Source organism: Gavialis gangeticus, unplaced genomic scaffold, assembly GCF_001723915.1.
Source record: "Gavialis gangeticus isolate Ggan-Ray unplaced genomic scaffold, GavGan_comp1, whole genome shotgun sequence".
Classification (NCBI taxonomy): domain Eukaryota; kingdom Metazoa; phylum Chordata; order Crocodylia; family Gavialidae; genus Gavialis; species Gavialis gangeticus.
The window spans coordinates 53,237,670-53,259,879 of NW_017729004.1; the positions used below are offsets into that span (position 1 = coordinate 53,237,670).

At 42.2% G+C, this 22,210-nt stretch overlaps 1 protein-coding gene across 1 annotated transcript in view; it reads left to right on the forward strand.

Annotated features, from left to right (window-relative positions):
• Positions 1–22,210, forward strand: part of CDK14 (cyclin dependent kinase 14) — an 869,337-nt gene that overhangs the window by 399,122 nt on the left and 448,005 nt on the right. Inside the window, 1 exon segment of the mRNA XM_019508390.1 lies at positions 17,085–17,208. Within this exon segment, the coding sequence (XP_019363935.1) occupies positions 17,085–17,208 (124 nt within the window).

The window sequence follows — 22,210 nt, forward strand, 5'->3', positions numbered from 1 at the left end:
CCTGTAGTTTCCTTAGAAGTCCTGCTGCTAGTGCTCATGATACAGTAGAACCTCAAAGAGAAACTGCTGGTTACTTTGCAAAGCTAGCCACAGTATTTTGCCATGTTTGAAAAGCAGATGAGTACCTCTGAAATATGTGTTTTAGTAGGAAGCTGAATCAGAGTTCCCATTTCTAAATTAAGAGATCAAGCTCAGTTGGAACCTTAGGGAAATGGCAAGAGGAGAAGGAAGGAGGGGCATAGAAATAATTTCAAGTTGCCTTTCTCTTTCAGATGATCTCCTGGTTTCAGCAGCAACTCTTTGGACATTTTAAATTCTCTTCTGTAATTAACAAAATTATGCACTTCCACTAGTTGTGCATGTATTTATTATTCTCAAATTATTTTTTTCTTCTAGAAAATAGGAGCTGAAAATGACCAAAACATTGCAAAGTGTTGGGAGGGAAAGTAGGCTCATGGGGAATGAGATACAGGGTTGCATGAGCCAAACAGGGCACCTGAAAGAAGAGTAGTTATTTACAAAGGGTGCCTATAGGGCTGGGGACAGAAGGTACACATACCCCCTCCCCGCCCCAACGTGTGAACAAGCAGCCAAATAATTTTAGGAGAAACTTGGTCAAATTGTAGGAAATCTTTCTTATCCTTCCACTGTGAATTTTCTTTCCATAATAATACTTTGCATACATTCCTGTCAAAGTTAGTTTTTAATCATATTTTCAAATTAAGTAATTATGGTTGCATAGTAGTAAACATGCTAGGCTGGGGCAGGCAATTATTTTGGGCAGAGGGCCACTTAGTGAGTTTTGGCAAGCCATCGAGGGCCGCGTGACGGTCAGCCAGGGGCAGATAAATATTAATTTTCTAAATTTTTAGGGGCCCCTTGGGCCAGATAGAATGGCCTGGTGGGCTGCATCTGGCCCACGGGCCACATTTTGCCCACCCCTGTTCTAGGCTGTCTGGGCTAAACTCTAATACTAAGCTCTAGTGATGCTCTGTGAAAGTTGCTAAAGGCCTTTAGCTGTGTTCTTGTGAAGGGTACCCACATCCTAGTAATTCACATTCTGTTTTGGTTTATTGCTAATAACTATAAATATGTAAATACACTCTCTTATATATACTTACATAGAATATGAGAGAAGGTATTTCCTGTATAATATCAATTAAAGTAATGTGATGATTTGTGGTACCAATAACTTCACTGAGTATGTGGAAGAAAAGGCATCATTTATTAATGTTTTGGCTTCCCTGGGACACCCCCCAGCCTAATTATGAACCAGATTTTATTCCTTATTTGCCAGCTGAAGACAATGCAGTTCTTTAGGGTTTACTCTTAGGAGAAGAAATGCAAGCTGAAAGAAATCCAAATTGCTCCAATGGACACAGATACTGTTGTCCACTTGGGTATTGCCTCTGACGTACTGTCTTTCTTCATGATTCCATGAAGACTACTTAATGTCATGTAAACATTCAAAATAGTTGTAATATTTTGCTTACTTTTTGTATGTAAGTGCACATAAGACTAATTCAAAATATGCACTTTTAAGAGTCTTGTGACACAACATTTAAGCACACAGAGAATGCTTTTTTTTTTGTATGGCATTTGGCAATTCAGGTGTGCATAATTGTAATCTGCATATTTGTGGATATAATTATTTCAACTTCTCTCAATACCCAACTCAAAATATCAAAAGCAACATTCAGGTTTTAGAACCTTGAAATGTGAATGGTGTGTAGACCTGGGATTTTGTTAGGCCTGAGATCTTTCATAGTGCGTTTGGTGTACCCCAGCACCCTGAAAGTGTAAATATGTGTGTGTCATGGTGCACACCAAATGCATTTAGATGTCTCATAACATCTTTCTAAATTAGGAGGCAAATTCTGAACCAGGGGTGCTGCGGACGCTAGACCCTGGAGACTCTTTTAGCTGGATGGACAGCGAATAAATGTTTGTTCCCATCTGGTAGTAGGTAAGCCTTTACCAAGGCCAGCAATAAAGAAACTGTTAACACGCAGGGTACAAAACTTTAATTAGATGGAGGGGGAAGATACAACTCAGTGAAACCTTGGGACAGTTTAATAGGGGTGGGTAAGTTCAGGGTTTTTTGGGTCAAATCCTAAAGAGGTTCCTTGAAGTTCATCCATCGCTTGGAGGGAGATTAAGTCGCAAGTGCTTGACCTCATAGTTGTGGGCTTGATTATGCTTCTGGTGCTGCCTAGTAATTAAAGTTGATTGATAATATATCATTTTTCCCAAGAAAAACTTGGACAGACTTTTTTTTTTCTTCATTATGTTTTTCTCTGGAAAATATATGCATTCTTTGATTTTTCCAAAAGTGGGGTGTCTGCCCCTGTAAATATTTTCGGTTAGTCAGCAAGGCATCTTTGGGAAAACTGCTTCAACCAGCTCTTTTTGCTGTTCCTTTAGAAGGTTCATATTATTTCTCTTCTGCCTTGCTTCAACCTATATCTTCTCTTCCTGCATATTTCTCTGTGAGAGATTACAGAACCTCATTAACCGGTTCAGATGATACAAAGCAAATATTCCTCTGCAGATATTTCCCATGGCCTTCTCTATGAATCTGCAGAATTACTCCAAGCTTGGGACTTGTTTCCCCAAAAAATGTAATACTTCTCTCTTCAGTAAATGGTAGCCTTACCCAGTTTTTTATTTTGAGGATGCCACACACTGAGGCTAGGGACAGAAGTTACACATAAACAGGTAAGTGATCAGAAACAGGTTTAAACCTGTAACAGAACAGAAGTTTAGTGCACATAAGGCAGTTTCAAAATGGCTGAAACTGGTTTAAGATAAACTTGGTTGAATGTAGTATCCAACTTAACTGATTTAGGTCAAATTGGTTTTTAAACTTCTGTCTCCAACCCCTTCTTGGTTCAAATTAAATGACAGTCCCCCAGCATCCCAGGATGCTTTGCAGCCCTAGGCTGGGCTATGCTGTCTGCTCCCTAGAGAAGAATTGGCTCTGCCCCTCTGCTCTCTAGCCAGAGCAGTGAGGGCTGGCTGACAAGGGGGTGGCGTGGGAAACCCAGCTGGGTACAGAGTAGTCTGCCTGGAGGTGGAGGAAGACAGCCCCTGCCAGGCCTCTGCCTCCCTACTTGAGCTGAGAGTGGGGAGGCGTGACCACAACCCAGCCAGGGGCTCACAGGCTGAGGCAGAGAGGGACAGGGTTTAAATCCCTACCCTGGCCCCAGACCCCAGCAGGGCCTGCCTGGAGGGGCAGTCCCAGCCAGGCTTTCCCCCCACTGTGCTCTGCTGCCCACTCGCACGAAGAGCAGGGGGCATGGCCACACCCCAGCCAGGAGCTCAGAGGCTAAGGTGGGGAGGGAGGAGGTTTAAATCCCCTCCATAGCGCTGGACCCCAGTGAGGTTTGCCTGGGGGGGCAGTCCCTATCAAGCTGTTGCCCTCCCCCTCCCCGCGCTTGAGCAGAGAACAGGGGGTGTGGTCACCCTGGCCAGGGGCTCACAGGCTTAGATGGGGAGAGGGGTTTTAAATTAGGGGTGCACCAATAAAGATTTTCTTGGCCAATACGGATGGCCAATTATGAACAAGCCATATCGGCTGATACCAATCTGATAGCCAATTTACAGGAATGCAGCCTGGCAGCTTGGAGAAAATCATCTGGCCAGTAAGGCTGTGGACAGAAAGGGGCATGGAGGGGGGGGAAAGGGCATGGGGGCATATCAAGGCCCCCCATAATGAGGGAGGGAGTGGGGCAGGGACAGGGGTAGGTGCTGCCCAGCCAGGGTGTTGAATGTGACCCCACTGAGAATGGGACAGAGCCACAGGTAGCTCTTTTGGGGGGTGCAGAGGGATGTGGGTAGGAAGGGGGGTGGTTCCCCACCACTGCATGCACCCCTGGGGGAGGCATGGGGGGACATGTACCCCCCCAGATTTGTGTGTGATGTGAGGGTGGGCTGCCTGCTGTGGGCTCAGGGTGAGGAGCTGCGTCAGCTTCTTCCTGGCAGGGGCTGGGATGGGGCTGGGCTCAGGAAGGGCAGGGGTGGAGTGGGCAGCAGTAGGAGGGATGGCTACAGTGAATTTTGGGGTGACCATAGCCCACCCCATAACCACCCCTCACAGCACTGCCACTGCCTGCCCTGCCCTGCCCCCTGCAAGCACAGCCCCAGCCCTCCACAAGTTAGAGTCTGGCTCAGCTCCTGGCCCTGTAGAGTAGATTCAAAGTGCTAGCTGGCTCTGGAAGCCAGAAGACCAAGCAGAGTGCAGAGTTAGAGTACAAACTAGAGGGAACAGCAAAGGAGTCTGGGATCAGATTGAGCCCTGGACACTTTCTCTTCTTGTTTATATGGTTTTATATGGGAGAAGTTGGGGGTCAGCTTTTCCCAACCGGACTCTATGGTGACAGGGAGTGAGTGGAGACTTAGGCTCTGTTGGAGGCTTCAAGCTGTCTGGGCAACTAGATGTAGGTTGGCATGCTGGGAAAAGCAGTGATTGACCAGGCTGTGGTTCCAGGTTCGAGGCCATCACCTGAAACCTGCGCATCACATGCACTGTGCCCTGGACTGTCCTGTGTGGTGCGTGCAGTGTGCAGTAGCCCTGGCTTTGTGCATGCTTTATATAGTGCCCAGGGCCAGTTTGGCACATGGTATCCACCCCACACTGGCCCCATACACTGGATCTGGTGTGCTGGGCCAATCTCTGGTCCTGATTCAGCCTGTGGACTGGGCCTGCACTGTTCATCCATTCCGTGGGACCTGATGAGTTTGGTGCCCCTGCTTTAAAGTATCTGAAGAACTGGTCTTGTTCTAGCCCATTTGATGCAATTCTGTTTGTCTCCTCATGTCAGCTAGGGTTTCTATTCTTTGTCAGCCCTTCTTTTCTTTCTCCTTACCTTCCGTGATTTGTTGAAGACTCAGATTAGTAAGCCTTCTGCTCAAGTCACTCTTCCCCAGCTTGATATGTATTGTATGTGGTTGAATCCATTTTCTGTAACTCCTAAAACTGATAGACGATATAGCACTTTGGTTCCTAACAGCCTTACCTGGATTGCTTTTGCATCTCTATCTGAAAGAAAAACAGTTTGATTCTTTGTATATTATCTGGGTTGAATGTGTGGTGAAATATGAGGGAGCTTTTTGAAAATCTGCTCAGTCTTTTCTTTATTTTTTTTTCTAAATGATTACAGGTAATTTTTAATTCTTGTTTATTTGAGTTCACAAGGTACCTGAAGATTAAATAAAGGTGATTTGTTGATATGGGCTAAATTTTGAGAGGTACAAAAGGTTATACAAAAACTGCCCCTCTTCCTATCCCTGTGCAGCTTTTCTCACTGCAGTTTATTAGACTACTAGTGAATTGCCCATCAAGGATGATGGGGGAGATGGGTGGGGATGGAGTGCTGCCACCCACCACCCTGTGCCGCTGCCACCTCCCAGGAGCAGGGGTGTGGGGGGAAGCTTACCCACTGTCCCCTCTGCCACCCTCCACCAACACCCCCTGCTGCCTCCAGCACGGCTGGCCTCACCCTCACCCCACCCCGGCTCTGTCCCCTCCGTCACCACCATCATGGCAGTGCTTCACACTCATTAGTTGTTTCACTAACCAGAGTGCTCCAAGAGCATTACAGACAGACAGACAGATGGACTAAGCTCTTTATTATATAAGAGTCCTGGAGCATCAGTCCACTAGTGCACTATTACATGCTGGATAAAGGGACACAGTGTTCTTTCAGCACACCTCCAAGACCAAAGGTACTACATGGCCCAATTCATTCCAGTCTCCTGCTCCAATCCAAAACCAGCTGGTTTTCTAGCTAACATATCTTTTTTCATAGAGAGAGATAGTTAGCCATTTAGTCTGATTTGACCAAGTAAACTGTAGTCTATGAAAGTTTCTCTGAGTGAGTTAGTCTGTAAGCTGTGACCCCACCCGACCTTCTGTTTATTTGTTATCATCATTTGGTTGCTTGCAGACATGGATAAAATCCCAAAAAACAGCTCCTTACTGAAAGGGGCATCACATTAGCTTGACCTGGCTCTACAATGTCTGTTATATATCAGAAGCTTTAGTGGGGCCTTTTGGAACTGTTATCTAAAGCTGATTCAATCAGTTATTAGATAAAAGTGCTAAAAACTCCTGCTGAAGTGCCCTGTCTATACAGATATTGGTCGAGCTGAGTTAAATTAACACAATGCCACTTCTGGGTATGTGCTACACTCGGTGTTGGAGCATGCCAAGCTGCAAGTAAAGTGCTGATTTTTGAGTTTTTTCACAGCTTCAGCCAGCCATAGTTTCTGAGCAACTCACAGACATTGGAATCTATTTAAGACCTCACCACATCCCTGGGGAACTGAAGCAAAGAGAGCAATTGACTTGCCTGGAGTCTCCTAGCTGTGGGTGCCTGCCTCTTGCCGATGTATGGGGAGCCCAGTGCCCCTACACCTACAATAAGGTGCTATTAGATCTAATGCACGATCTCACAATTATGCCTCCTGCACATGTGGCATGGCAGGAATTGCAATTGTGTGGATCATTCAATAGATCCAATTGCACCATTTACCTTCACACATAGAGGGGGCCTGAGAGATTACACAGCCCCTAATGAGACAGAGATGTCTGAGCGGTAAGATTCACCCAACAAAACTATATGAGAATGTTGAAATATATATACAATACATGATCGTGCACATAATCAGAAAAACAGTCTTGCTCTGTCAGTTAATCATTTGCAGAATTAATTTATTGCCTTCTATTTTCCTCTGTTATGAACTTTATCCTCAACTGCTGGTTACAGTTTTTAAAATAACATCTATTTTTGACAAATGGGTGATTTTAGCAGTTAATGACCAATTTGAAAATTAACAACCCAAGTCAAAGCCTTAGGGTATATAAGGCTTATAAATATTTATGTTTGTGAAAGGCATAACTGAAGTGATTATTACCTTAGACTTATCTGGAACATAAAATATAAGGAAGCATTTAGAATAGTTCCTATACTTTATTCAAATATAGCTTATTCCCCTTGAAATATAATTTCTGAAAACGCATGAATAAACACTTTCTGGCTTTTTTCTAAATAGAAAGTGGTATTGATTATTAGTGCTAAGTTATAATCTGTATTTGTTACTAAAACATTATATGAAGAGTGCACAACATTTTGTATTTTGTGTTGTATAATTTACTCTGAGAAAACTGAGAAGCAGAAAAAAAAGTTTGTGACATGCAAACCCCGCCAATGAAAAATTCCTGGATTACACTCTGGCATGATGATAGGCAACAGCAACAGAGCCCAGAATTTTGTCACCTTTTGTGGAACTGTCTTATGATATTTCATCACCTTAGTCAACAAGAATTTAAACAAACTACAAACATATGATGATGTATCTGGCTAAGGTGGATTTAAAATCTCATCCAGATGAAAATATGCCTTGTTTTACTTACTCTATGGCCTCCTCATAGCTTAGCTGAAATTTTAATTTTACTTCAAAAAGTAAATATAATTGTTACACTTCTTCTATAGCATTTCTCCAAATTAAATTTCTCCAGATTAAATTTAAACTAGTGCAATATGTCTTACATTTCTTTCATATTCATTGAAATTAGCAATATCATTAATGTGAAGCACAATATAAAATAACATGCACACACATGTATTAACAGATGTCAAACAGGATGATATGCTTTTTAATGTGGATAAGGAGTTGTTATTTTTCTTTCTTTAGCCTGAGAACAAGCAGGTGTACAGCAGACAGAATAATGTTATGCCAAATTAAGGTTGTCTTTTACAGATGGCATTGAGAATCAATTTTTAAATGAGATTTTCTTGTGATTGGACATTAAATATGTTGTTGTGATTTCACTCTATTTGGTATCAATGTTGCTAGTTATGTACACATGACTTGATACTATGCACAAATGCGAACATTAAATGCAGAAACTTTATTAATAAAGTAGGAAACATGCTAGGTTTATTAACTTCTTTAATATGCACTGCATTTGGACAAACATGCCTAAAAAGTCTCACTAAATCTATATACATTCTGATATGCTTATGCTCCCATTAAAATTTTAAAAAATTAAGGAGAAAGAAATGAAAAAACTTTTACAATAGAACTGATGTAATAAATACATTCTTTAGCTACTGCATGATGTAAGTGTATTTGCATGATAAAAGCTAAACAAAGGAGAGCATTTACTCTTTATCATGCTGTATAAAGAAATAAAAATAATTGTTTACCTATTGACAAGAAGTGACCAAGTTGCGCATTGTAACTGATCAGGAAGGAATATCATCAAGTTTTGTTAATAAAGCACAGCTTTCCTCATTATGAATGGTATAAGTTCTAAGAGACAACAATCAATAAGAATATCGAAGACAATGAGTCTTGGCCATAAGGGCTCCTGTACACATGCAGGCAGCCTGCTCCAATGCGCCGTAATTCCAGCATGTTGTAGCACACTCAATTGATTCTGCCGGAGCATGGAAATTAACGCATTCCAGCAGCCTCCAGTGTCACGTGTGTTAGCACTTGAAAATGGTGGCGGGGTGCTTTAAAATGAAGCTGTTCCACCAGTTTTAGTTCAAAGCGCCCCACCGCCATTTTCCAGCATGGGGCTGCTGATACACGTGCTGCTCCAGGTACTTTTAATTAGCACAGCTTTTGAACCTACATTAATTAAAGTGCTCCCCTCATGCCACCTGGAGCGCGTGTATAATGCTTTCCAGTCCATTTTCACTACATTTCATTACAATCAAGCATAAATTTTTGTATATTGGTAGCAAGTAGATGTGGTTTTTTTCATGTCTGGTGTTTATGTTTTTGAATATTCCTGCACGAAATAGGTGGGTTACCTGTGTGTGCAGGGAGTGCAGGACAAGGCTCTTAAGACTCTAAAAATGTGGTTGTTCTTGGAAGACCATTTTAAAAGTCTGTTCTTTGAGAACCCTTTCAATAGTCCTGGGGAGTTAAGAAAGGAGTAATTTTTACTGAAATAAAGCTTATTATGGTGGTGAAGTTCATGCTGACTCTACTGACTAATATTTTTAGTTAACTAAGTTCCTATTGTTAGTAAGGACATATGTCCATAGTCAGTCAGCACTTTGTTTCTTAAGTTTCTTCTCCTCACAGTTGAAATGAGAATTTTCAAAGCTTTGACCTAAAAAGCACAATATATCTCCAGGGTACTGTTAGAAATGAAAAATTACATTATATCTCATGGGTATTATCACAGTGGGGGAAAAAAACAATTGACAAACCTACAGTGATAAAAGATTTCACTTGATTAGGTTTGGACACACTAGCAGAGGTCACATGGAGACATTTGCCATTTGTGCAGCCATTCATAGCATTGCACAGATTTTTTTAAAGTTTTATTTTAATGTTTTATTTAAGTATAATAATCCAAGCCTGTCATGTTTGTTTTACAAGCTGTTTAAATTTACTGTACATTTCCCACACTAACCTGTCTTTCAAATTAACCAGTGATACATATGAGTTTTCAGTAACCTATGGATAGTAGGCAACAGAAACTGGTTTCAAACATGAAGTGTCCTGGGTTTCATTACTGGAGTATTTAGATTTGGTGGCCTATTAAGACCAAATATGGTATTGATTGATCTTGAATACTCAGAAGGGAATTGAAATTATTAAGTGATACACCATGGATACATTTTGATAAACATCATAATCAGTAGCATCGGTGTTACTAGGGAAGATAAAATGCAGTATCTGTGATTACATTTTAATAGTGGCTGAACTAATATGGCAATATGGCTCTGTGAAGGAATTGACACATTAAACCAGCATTACTCTATCTTTGTTCCGAACCATAGATGCAAGTGTAGAGTCTTCCTTAGCTGTTCAGCTCTATTTGGGCCCCATGCTGTGAAAGAAGTGTTGTGAAGATTTACACCTCTGTGTATAGGCTATAGAATAAAATATTTGGTGTAGTTTTCTGCTTACATAGAGGCAGATTGTCCCCTTCTACAATAAAACATGGGGAGGAGGGGGTTTAGATGCAAGATAATTTCAGAGGTCCTTTCACGTCATGTCATCAAGGAAAGGACCCCTTATCTATAAGGAAGTATTGTAAGGCTAATCCATAAATCTGTCATATCCCTGTTGAGTTTGCAGATCTCTGGTTGCATCCCTGACAATGTAGTACCCAAGGCTGCTCTTGTCTCCCCCCAAGAGAAGCTCTGAAGAAAATATAATGCATCTCTATATTGTTTTTCATATTGGGAGTGATAGAGAATGAATGATGTGCATTTCTTTCCATTTTCCACTCACCCCCTTGCACTGTAAGCAGTTCCCCCCAACCTTTCCAGTCTTTACATCTGTGTGAGTGTATATCCTGGACCCAGCAAAGGTCCTTCTTGGGTTCTGGGGGGAGGGAGCATCAATGTGGAGGCGAGTGATCCACATGTGGACAACCTGCTGAGAGCCTGAGTTAAAGGGGGTTGGATCAGGCCTGGGGATACCTGTTTGAGAGTGAGATCATTTTCTACTTTTTTCCTTTACATTTTAAACCTAGAAAACTCATTCTAATATCACAGTCCATAAAACTTTGAATAGGTTTGACCTGCATGTGGTACCTTTTGTTGTGGTACCTTTTATTAGGAAAAAAATATGCTTATTAAAGTAAGCAGCACATAGCTGTCATGCCAAGAATGTGCCTTTTTATGGTTGTATTCAGTAAGTGAAGGCCTGAAATGAAGCTTTTTATATTTCATATCTGGGATGTTTTAAAGACTATTGGATATCCATCATGTACCACTAGAGATTTCCAAAGCTCAATAACTAAAAATAGAAATAGTTTAATCTAAGCCAATTTATGTTTTTCTTCCTTTGCAACTTTCAGTCATTACTGTCTTCCATTTCCACCAGAATGTTTCAAAATTTCCAAAACCTCAGTTCTTACTAAAGATGAGTTATCGGTATGATGTCATGGTCTCATACTCATATGCTATTTGACAGTTATGCAGTCTAGGTTATTTTAATACTAGATTTGGTTTGTTTTATTAATAACATGCCAAAACAAGTCGCGCTTTTGTGGTCTCTGTCATTCTGTGCATTTCAGAAAGATCTATTATTCTGTCTATTGAAGTCAATAAGAGATTTGCTGTTGACTCATAGATTTCATAGACATTAGGGCTGGAAGGGACCTCGGAAGATCGAGTCCAGCCACCTGCCCCAGGGGCAGGAAGTCAGCAAGGATCATAGGATCCCAGCAAGATAAACGTCCAGATGTTTTTTAAAGGCGTTCAGAGTAGGTGCTTGAACCACCTCCGGCGGCAGTCTATTCCAAACCTTGGGAGCTCGGACAGTAAAGAAGTTCTTCCTTATGTCCAGCCTGAAAGAGTCATAGAGGAGTTTGTGACCGTTCAACCTTGTCATCCCTTGGGGCACTCTGGTGAACAGACGTTTCCCCAGATCCTGGTGAGCACCCCTGATAAACTTATAGGTAGCCACCAGATCGCCCCTGAGCCTGCTCTTTTCCAGGCTGAAGAGTCCCATGAATCTCAGCCTCCCTTCATAAGATCTGTTTTCCTGACCTTTGATCATGCGTGTGGCTTTCTGCACCCTCTCAAGCTTCTCCGCATCCTTTTTGAATTGTGGAACCCAAAACTGAACGCAGTGCTCCAGGGAGGATGACATCCTGGAATTTACTTGAGAAGCATCTGTGGATGCAAGCAAGTGTTTTGCTTGCTTTACTAGCAGCTGCATCACATTGCAGGCTCATATTCATCTTGTGGTCAATGATGCCCCCCAAGTCCGTTTCATCTGTAGTGCTAGCCAGCGTAGCACTGCCAAGCCTACAAGGCGCTGCAGGTTTTTCTTCCCAAGGTGGAGAACCTTGCATTTTTCAGTGTTAAACACCATCAGGTTCTCGTCTGCTCATTTCCTGAGCCTGTCAAGGTCAGCCTGGATCACCCTCCTGTCCTCAGATGTGGGTGCTTTACCCCAGAGTTTGGTGTCATCAGCAAATTTGGCCAGTTTGCTTCTGACTCCAATGTCCACATCATTAAAGATGATGTTAAATAGTCCCACTGGTCACAAGGCACCACGACAATTGACTTCCATCAAACACTACCCTCTGGGTCGTACCACGGAGCCAATTGCCCAGCCAGCAGATCCTAGTGTGGCCAAGGCTGCAGTTAGCCAGTTTTACTAAGAGGTGATCATGGGATACCAGATCAAAGACTTTTTTTAAAAGTCAGGATATATGACATCAATCTCTTCTCCTTTGTCCAGGTGATAGGTCACCTGGTCATAGAAGGAAATGAGATTGGTCAAGCAAGACCTACCTGCAACAAACCTGTGCTGGCTATCCCTCAGGATGTTGCCTTCAGCCAGCCTGTTAAGAATGGCTTCTTTGATAATCTTTTCTAAGACCTTCCCCAGGATAGAGGTCAGGCTGATGGGCCTATAGTTTGCTGGATCCACGTTCCTCCTTTTCTTGAAGATAGGCACCACTTTGGCCTTCTTTCATTCTTCGGGCACTTCACCAGAGCACCAGGAGTTCTCACAGATCCGTGCCAGGTGCTAGCCTATTCGTTGAGTACCCTGGGGTATAAACTGCCAGAGCTGGCTGACTTCAAAGTGTCCAGCCTCTCAAGGTGTTCCTTCACGAGGTCACCATTGATGGTGGGTAAGTAATCTCCCTTGCCTGGGCCTCCCTATCCCATAGTGGGCAGGGGCGTTCTGTGGGACTGATGAATGACTGATGCAAAATACCCATTTAGCAAGTTGGCTTTATCCTGGGCATCAGTCATCAGTTGTCCCATCTGGTTTAGCAGGGGTCCAGTGTTGCCCTTCCTTTTCCTCCGGCTCCCCACATATGTAAAAAAGGACTTTTTGTTGTCCTTGTGGCTAGTTGGAGTTTCATTGCAGCCTTGGCTTTCCTGGTTTGCTCCCTGGAGGTCCAGACCAGTGCAGAGTATTCCTCCTTGGAGGTGGACCCAGTCCTACATCCTCTGTAGGTCTGTCTTTTTAGATGCAGGAGGTTTGCTAGTTCCCTGGAGATCCAAGGGGGCTGCTGTGCCCTTTTGGTACCTTTCCTCTGAGGCAGGATAGACTTTGCTTGCGCTTCCAGGATTGCACCTTTGAGGAGCAACTACTTGTCCTGAGCTCCCCTGCCTTTTGGGTTGTGACCCCTTAGGGCCTCTCTGACAAGCCTCCTGAGCTTGTCAAAGTCAGCTTTCCTGAAGTCAAGGACTTCTGTATTGCTGACTGACTTGCCAGCTTTACGGTGGATGGTGAAGGTGATCAGCTCATGGTCACTGTCAGCCAGCTTCCCTTTGATTGTTAGGTCACTGATTAGGTCATCTCCCATTGCCAGAACCAGGTCGAGCAGTGCTTCACCTCTCGTCGGCCCATTGACTTCTTGTGTCAGATGAAGCTCATCCACGCATGAGAGAAAGCTTTGCGACCACTCGGATTTGGCCAAGCGCTCTTCCCACGAGATGTCTGTGTAGTTGAAGTCTCCCATGACAACCATGCACAAGGAGTGTGCAGCCCCAGCCAATTCCCTGGTGAACTCCTGGTCAAGCTCTTGATCCTGGGTCTGAGGTCTGTAGTAGACTCCAAAGGAATGGGTTCACAGCATCCATAAAATTTATGGCTTGTTTGCCTTTTTCCTGATGGAAGAAAGTTAGAGTGCTGGCAGAGCTAGGAAGTGGTAGTGGTTCAGCCTCAAATTCATACTGCTTCTTGGAGCCCTACACATACAATCTCTGTTGGTTAAGACTCCAGGATTGTTGGAATTGAGCACACTGGTGTAGGGAGATAGCAAAGTCAGGACAGCCACTTTAAGTGGCATGTAGCCCTGCCAACTTGGTTGATTTATCATTAGAATTTTGGGTAAGAGTTAGTAGTGACTTGCGTTTCTTTAACCCTATTTCAGGGTGTTGGGGTAACCAAACACTGAGTGAATCGGGCCCCAAGGTCATAGTGGGCTGGGGTGGCAATTGGAATACGAACAGGTGGGATTAGCGGCAGTGGAGTGTGATCTGTACGGCAAGTTTAAACAAAGATGATTTATTTACTCACGCTTGGGAAGCGGAGGATCAGATATTTCTTCAGTTACAGTATAAGGAACAACAAAGGGGTCTGTTGGCCCATGGGGTTCACTAGCAAGCCCTTGCTTTCTACCCCCTGAGGGATAGGTGTGGCTGCCCACTAGCTAGTCCCAGGGCTGGTCAACAGCTCATGAACGGGATAACAAACAACAAAAACTGTAACGTAGTGAACCGAGGAACGGGGTCGTGACACCAGTCCAAAAGACAGTCCGTAAGCCGAGGTCGGAGATGAAAACGAAGTAAGCCGAAGTCAAAATTGAAGCCAAACAGTTCCATAACCGAGATCGAAAAGACGAGTCGCTCCACCCGCCGTCCGCAGCCTCTGCTTGTGCCTCACAGTCCCTGCCATCTGCAGCCTCTGCTCACAGGATCGTTCTCTCCCTGTGAGACAGTCCCTGCAAAGGCAGCCTCTGCTCACAGGATCAAGCACAGTCTCTCCTCCAAAACACACACACACCACCTCACCACCCCTGGGTGGCGGCTCACAAACCTTTTATAAGAATTTAGTGGCCAATCAGAACGCTCTTCACAGAGAAGTTTCTAGTCAAATTACATCATGCAGTCAGTGAACTGAGCATGCGTTTACCTCATGCTCTGTGAAGTAACTGAGCATGGGTTTACCTCATGCTCTGTGATTGACAAGCCTCCAGGTCACCCAGAGGGCACATACTAGGGTCCTGTCTGTAGTTTCAACTCCCTGTAATGGCAGCACCAAACTTAAGATTTTTCTTTGACACAGGGCTTCTGGTTTTCAGAGTAGGGTAAGTACAGATGGCAGAGAAGAGAAAGAGACTGCTTGTATGAAAGCCTCTGAGAAAGCTTTGTTGTGAGCAGGATGACAGCTCGTGAAGCATCAGAAGCAGTACTCCATAATACAGCTGTTGCAGTCTTGTTTCCCGTTCCATGGGTTTCACTAAGCCACCTTTCTCACCGAAGATTAGAAAGCTCTTCTCTAGGAAGGAGGAGGTAAAAAGAGAGCAAAGTCTGTCTTGTAAATCTTTCAGTGAGCCTTTCCCTTTTCCTGTGTGTATTTTCTCAAAAAAGCACACATGGTTAAGACCACAGTTACCCAGGCAAGAAAGTTAAGTTCCTTCCTCATGGAATTTACCATAAAACCTACATGTGTGAGATTTGAATAAAGTTGAAAGTTTTCAGGTTTCAAATCTGCCCTTGTAGTTTTGTTCCATTTACTGCATTGTGAAATTATTATTTTCTTAGGAATAGCACTTCAGGTCATTCCAATGCATTATTTTAAAGGCCAGTTTTTTAAACTTTAAACGAGAGATTTTGGTTATGTTGTTTGGTAATAATTACATGATGTTTGGAGTTTCTTTGCATACTTTATATTTGAAGTAAAATACCTCTCCGTTAATTTAGCAAACCTATATCATATTTTTCTGTTCACAGCATGACTTCACTCATTTAATAATGCACAGTCTAAATGTTATGGCCATAATAAATGCCAGTTTTGCTTCCTGCCCTAAAACTAGTTTTTCCGTACTGTGAATTCCATGCCAACTATAATTCAAAGGGAATTTTGGTTATTTATCAATTCTCTGCTATTTTTTCTTTTGTTAGAATAGTTTGTGCTTACGTTTCCTCAGCATATTGTTAGGCTAAACTCTGGCAAGAAGCTGATTGATATGGCTCTTTGTGTCCTGGCTAAATAGCTAAACATCAGTATATTGTGTCTGTACTTGGGGAAAAAAATAGGATGTAATTAAATCTGTTTCAGCTTGAGTAGCATGACATTTTCTGTTCCTTTCATGTCAACCTTTATTCTCTTGTCTTCTGTAATCAGATTTCATAACTTCATTTATAATGTTTTCTCATTTAAATAGTCTCTAAATATGTAAAGGTTGTATTGCTAGCTAATTGCTGACTTTCACATGCCTGCACTGATGTTTTGAAAATTTTGGGGTTTTGCATGTGCGGCTCTCCCAAGCATGCAAGACATCTTTGTTCAAAAAGTGCTCAATTGCTAGGTAGAGAGTAATTCTGTCATACCCTCTCTTGCATTTCTTGTCTTAGACATACAATGGACTGGATCATTGTCACAAGGAAACCAGAGTTTTTCATCTACAAATTACATCATCAGGAAAGGCCTGTGTACCAACAGACATAAGAAGTAAAAGGGCATGCTTAGCTAATCCCTGTAAAATCAGCAATATAGGTTTTTGTGAATACAAAGATAGCATTTGCCATTCTGTAGTCGCAAGTGCCTATCAAAAGAGACTGAAAGAACCTGAATCTGAATTTTTCTTAGTGTAGGGGCCATAACAGTAAATTGCACAAAACCTTCCTAAATTCCAAAATGCATACATAGAATCTGGTGCACAGCTAAAAAGAGCACTAGCAAAGGGTTTTGGGTCTGAATTCAACCTAAAAAATAGGTGGAAGATATCCTCTCAGAATTTCAATGAGAATCATTATTTCTTTAGATGAAAAATTCAACAGTATCCTGTATAAAACTTTTGGAAGAGATGCCTACCCATATTTTCTTTGTAGATGTCTTTAGGTTGGTGAAGGAAGAGATTGCTACTATATCCTTAATTTCTTCTTTTTCTTAGCTCTAGCATCTCATCCCCCAACCTAATTTCCTCTTGTCACCACCATCCTAGCTGTATTACTGTTTTCTATAATTAGTGAAGATACACATCTGTCTTCGGGCTACCACCTAATCTCTAAGGCCATATGGGTAAACAGAATATAATTGCTATTTGGTAGAAACTGAGCCTTCCATTTGTGGGTGTATTGTTCTCATTTTGTTTTAAAGCAGGTAAAGTCAGTGTATGATGTAGTAGGGATAGGTGATGAATTTCTTCAAAATCTATTCCTTTTTCTTATGCTTGAAAAGGTTTTTATTTGTTTTCAATTTTTGTGGGGAGTTGGGGAGAGAGGATCATGATTTTGCTGCAATAATGAGATATTGTTCTATTATAATTTGATAATTAGATTGTGTAGAAGACCGGTGCATTATATACATATATTAACAGAGGTCATCTCTTTTGTTTCCCTCTTTTTCAGTTATTTTTATTTCAGTTGCTGCGAGGACTGTCTTACATCCATCAGCGTTACATTTTGCACAGGGACCTGAAACCACAGAATCTTCTGATCAGTGACACAGGGGAGTTAAAGCTGGCAGACTTTGGTAGGAAAGCAGTTAATTTCAAGTCTCTTTTATAACATTGTAGGAATGTCAGACAGATGTTTCATTGATTTTACCCATTCCTTAGACACACCTACTTCATTGTAGATATTTGTAAATTATTCTCCAAGGCTAAGGCACTGATTATTGTCACCATAATGCTTGATTAAAAGGAGCAAGTAGAAAAAAAGTATACTCCAAATCCCATGAGAGAGAATAAGTACAATGAAAGTAGTTCAGTCCTCATTGCTTCAACACCTCAATACTTAGAATTTAGAAGCAAACATTTGAAAAGGCAAAGAAATTCAGGCCTCAGGGTATACAGGAGATACTAAGTCTGTGATCGCTTATGTGTACAGCCCTTAGGACATAAGGATCTGGAAATAGGATTTACTTTTCATGAAATGGCCACTGATTGATTGAGGCTTGTGGAAATAAAAAGAAATATTTCCCTTGAAGATTAGTGGAGACAACGATTATGTGGCCTATTTCAGTATCTATTGTTGGTCCCTTGTTTGGGAACTCTATAAGCATCTCGTCATGAGATATTCTGTGTCCCTTCCTTGTGAGGCTAGCCTGCCTTAGCAATTCCTTGACACTCTTTCTAGAAAATGTTCTTTTCCTGTCAAGGACAGTGTTGATGTGGGTGTTAGATGTTAATGCTTTTTTGTTTGTGTTAATTAAAAAAAAGAAAAGTTCTTTGTTTACAAGTGTTAGTTCCCAAATACAGACAAACAGTTCAGGCATTAGATGTAGCTGATGTAAATTATAACTCCATTGACTGCAGTGGACTTGCATTTCAAATACATAATATTACACAAGCTGAGAATATGGCCCATCAATTTCTTGTAATGTCTCTCTTTTTTTTCCTACCCTGCCTGCCACACTGGGTTTCACATTCAATTTGCCAAGTGTAATGAGGGGGCCTTACACACTAATTGGCAATTTCACTTTTAATTTGGTGGTGTTTTTGTCTTTTACTTATAGTTACTTTGCTTAATAGCTGTGTATGCTTGCACACAGTCCACAAGAACTTGATTTGCTTGTAGATTCTGAAACAGTTAAAGAAACAGAATCAGGAGTGAGAGATGTACAGTGTTATTCACCCTTTTTGTTGCTGCTTTTTGGTACTTGGAGGGTACTTGTTAGATTAAATTTTTTTTAATTTTAAATAAATCTCAGACCTGCTAGTTACTATGTTTTATATTGAGATTTTCCTAGAGAAATACATGAAACATTAGCTCTCTGATGAAATAAGTGTTGTTTGACTTGTTTCCTTGAGTGAAAATTTCTAGTTTTGCAATGAGATGCATAAGGACACTGAATAGGTACTGATTTGTGTTATGACACATTAAACCCCTCAAGGGATTCTGATGAAATATTATCAAGTTGACTGGTAGTGAAAGGCATACTTACGATTGCTAAGAGTTTCCGTTCTAATGCCACATTTCAGACAATTACCTTTTCTTTTGTGCTGAAGAACTGTGACCAATGGGAAATCCTACTCATCCAGTTTGAGTTCGAGAAGTTCATTCTGAAGAAAGATTAATTATGTTTCAATACACATGGATAATAGGAGACCTAGCTGTAGTTTCAAACTTCTGACTTTGAGGATATTAGTTTGGCTGTAAGCTCTTTTGGACAAAGACAGCCATACTGACATGTTTGGGCTGTGCCTAAGAACTAGTGTCTTGGTCCATGACTGGGTTCCTAGGTACTATTGCAATATCAATAAAGCAATAAGTAAATAATATTTTAGTTCTCAGAGTTGCAGCTTTGTTAGGTTTGTTGGGGTAAAATAAAAACATGCTTGTTTTCCTACTCAGGTGGGTAGATGCAATTTTAGCCGGCTTTAATGAAGTCTTGTTCTCTTTATGGCATCACTGCACATCCTCCCATATATCTTCACAGGTGTAGATCTGCCAAAGCAGTCGACATATCTCCTTGTAATGCAGGTAGCGCACTCCTCTAAAGGTCTCCCTGAAAAACAGGAAAAACTTATGGAGATTTCTTTTTAGAAAAATGTGTTGGCAGAATGCTGAGGCCTACAATTGACTGCAAATTCCCCTTGCTTATGCTGCACTGGGTCTATGACACTCCTCTCCTTCTTGGACTAGGGAAATGCATGTAGTTTACATCAAATATATACTTAATTGAGTTGGGACTACGAAATCACCAGTGACACTTCCCAATATTAGGCAGGGCACTTGAAGACCACAGTTCCACTTTCTTGCTGTCTTTAAGCCATGGCATTAGGCAGTGTATGTGGCATCTGCTGTTTTCACTGACTGCCTTCCACCTGCCGTGTGAGGAGATGCCTTCACTATCTACCTCAGATGAAATCCTGACTGCATTCTCGCAGTCAAGCGGGACCAGGATTTCATTTCTTTGTTAACAAAAATTCAAGGCTTTTGAATGTAAGTCTTGGAGTAATGTACTATTTTGAAAGGGCAGAGTTCAGGTAAAGACCAGATATATAGATAGAAAAAATGCTTGCAATGCAGCATCCATTTTTCTGTTGCTGTTTGGGGTTAGAGAGAATTTTTTTTACTTCCTTGTGTTTATTTTGTTTAACAAAGTAATCTGTATAATCCTGTATAACTGATATGCTGAGAGAAGATTATATTGTCTGCATTTTTCCAAGTTATTTTTTTTTCTTGTGACTCATGACCTTGTGAAATCAAAAACCAGATGGATTTGGTTCCCCCTCCTGAAAACCAAGATGAAAAATTAAAAACTATGAGGTAAAAAGCTATAGGGTCATGACCTCCTTCACTGACAGCATGGGAAATGAGAAAGCAGACAAGTATCCCTCTCTGTCTTTAATACTATGCAATTATACAAAAAAGGACATACTTTTAAAGATGTAAAATACAATCTTGTTCCTGTTTGAGCTCTGTCTCCCTCAGGCTGCTTCTTCTCTAGAAGGTTCTTATGAAGGAAGTTGGTATAAATTATATTTCGGATTAATTAAAGTACATGAGAAACAAAAATGTAAATTAGAATTTTTTTTTTAAATACACCCAAGGCAGAAATAAAAAGCCAAGGAGAAATCAGTTTCTGTCAGAGGCAGAATTGACTTTGCCAGTGTAATAAATATCAAATCTTAGACTAAAGGCCTTTCAGTCCCAGAGGAGAAGACCTTCAGAGTTTGGTTTCATAAGTTTACAAAAATCAACTGCGCTGTCCCAGTTTTTAATTCAGTGTCAGGTTTCATCCCCGCTGTGTAATGTATCAAATACCCACAAGTAGGCTTTGGTAGACCATTGTTCTTGTATAAACACAGTAAAGGAAAAGGCACTCGCGCTTCTTGGTGCATGCTATTACAGTTGCAGAGGAATCTTTACAAAAGTGTAGGCACTGGCTTTTCTAGAGAAGAGTTCCCAGATATTGACACTTTTGTGTGTGCGAGTATCGTTATTCAGCTACTAGTTTGCTTTTTAGTACTGTGCATTTTACTGCAACACTGCAAAAAGAGCACTTACAAGAAGAGAGACCCGGTAATCAAATGAAAAGAGGAGAATGGACCAGAGATGTTATCATATTAAAAATGGATGAAGTATAAAAAGTTGTTTCAATAGCACAATACGAAATTGAAGACTATATCTGAATTAATTTCAGCTACAAAACATAGACCAAATAAAAATGCCACTTTATTCTAAACCTAATTAAAATTCATGGGGAAGTTAGAATATGTCAGTTCTCCCTCTGGAATGATTAAATGGGAGTAAGAATTATTTTTGAACCTCTTTGTGAATTTAGTTTTAAGGGGGTTTGTTTGTTTGTTTGTTTTTAGATATGTCCTTTCTAAATAGAAGTAAGGTGCTAAACCTATAATGAATAGAACCATTTGAAATTACAAATATTAAATTAATATAACTGCTTACTTTAAATACACAGGCCATGTCCAGATGACCAAGCACATGCCTGTTGTGGCATCCCAAAGTGCAAGAGGCATGTTAGGAATGAACAAAAGTTCCCTGCCCTGCATATATGCAGCGCGGACTCTAGGTTTGATACCGGGAAATCCCAGTATAAAAAAATCCCAAAAAACATGCTGGAAAAAAAGCAGCACAGGACACACTCCTGGAACATGTCCAGAGGCAAATAGAGGCTGGGTCCTCCAAGGAGATGCTGTGGCACCCAGCCAGAGTGTCTCTATGGCTGCTGCATGCCCCTACTGCTCCAGCACACTACCTCAGCATGCTGGGGAAAATAGGACCAGGCAAGGCTGCAGCAGCAGCTCAGACCCAGGCTCTGTTCCAGGTAAGTAGGGATGTGGCGGTGGAGGGACTGTGGGGGCAGGGGGTCTGTGGGGGTGAGGGAGACTGGTCGGGAGGGAGGGATGGATGGATCCCTTGCCTGCCCCCCGCATGGCTCACAAACCCCCCCTCCCTGCAGCAGCAGCAGTGCTGTTGGGGCTCTCATGGCCCACTGTTAGCAGAGACCCCCAGTGGTGCGGCGCGGTGCTGGCTTAGACCTGGCAGCTGCACATGGCGCTGGCCTGGCTGCTGGCATGTGCCCTCAGACAGGATCGGGCCACTCTTGCTGTCATGCAGGACTCCTGGCACTGCACACAGAAGCTGTGCGCCGTTGTGCTGGGCCAGGGTCCTGCCTCCATGGAGCTGGCCCAGCCTGACGGTGTGCAGAGCATATGGAGGCAGTAACCAGCCTGGCCTGAAGGTGTGTGGCTTCTGCATGCGGTGCCGGGAGCTGTGGGGGACAGCAAGAGAGGCCTGGTTTTGTTTGATGGCACATGCAAGTGGAGTGGGCTGGCACCACGTGCAGCTGCCAGGTCTGAGGTGGCAGTGCACCATTGGGGGTCTTTGCCAACAGTGGGCCACGAACAGCCCAGCAGCTGCTGCTGCTGCTGTTGCTGCTTTGGGGGAGCTGTGTGCAATGCAGGACATAGATGGGGGTCCGGCCCTTCCCAAGCAGTACCCACACACCTACACAATCCTTCCACATCCACAAACTTCCCCCAATCCATCCAGAGAGCCCCCAC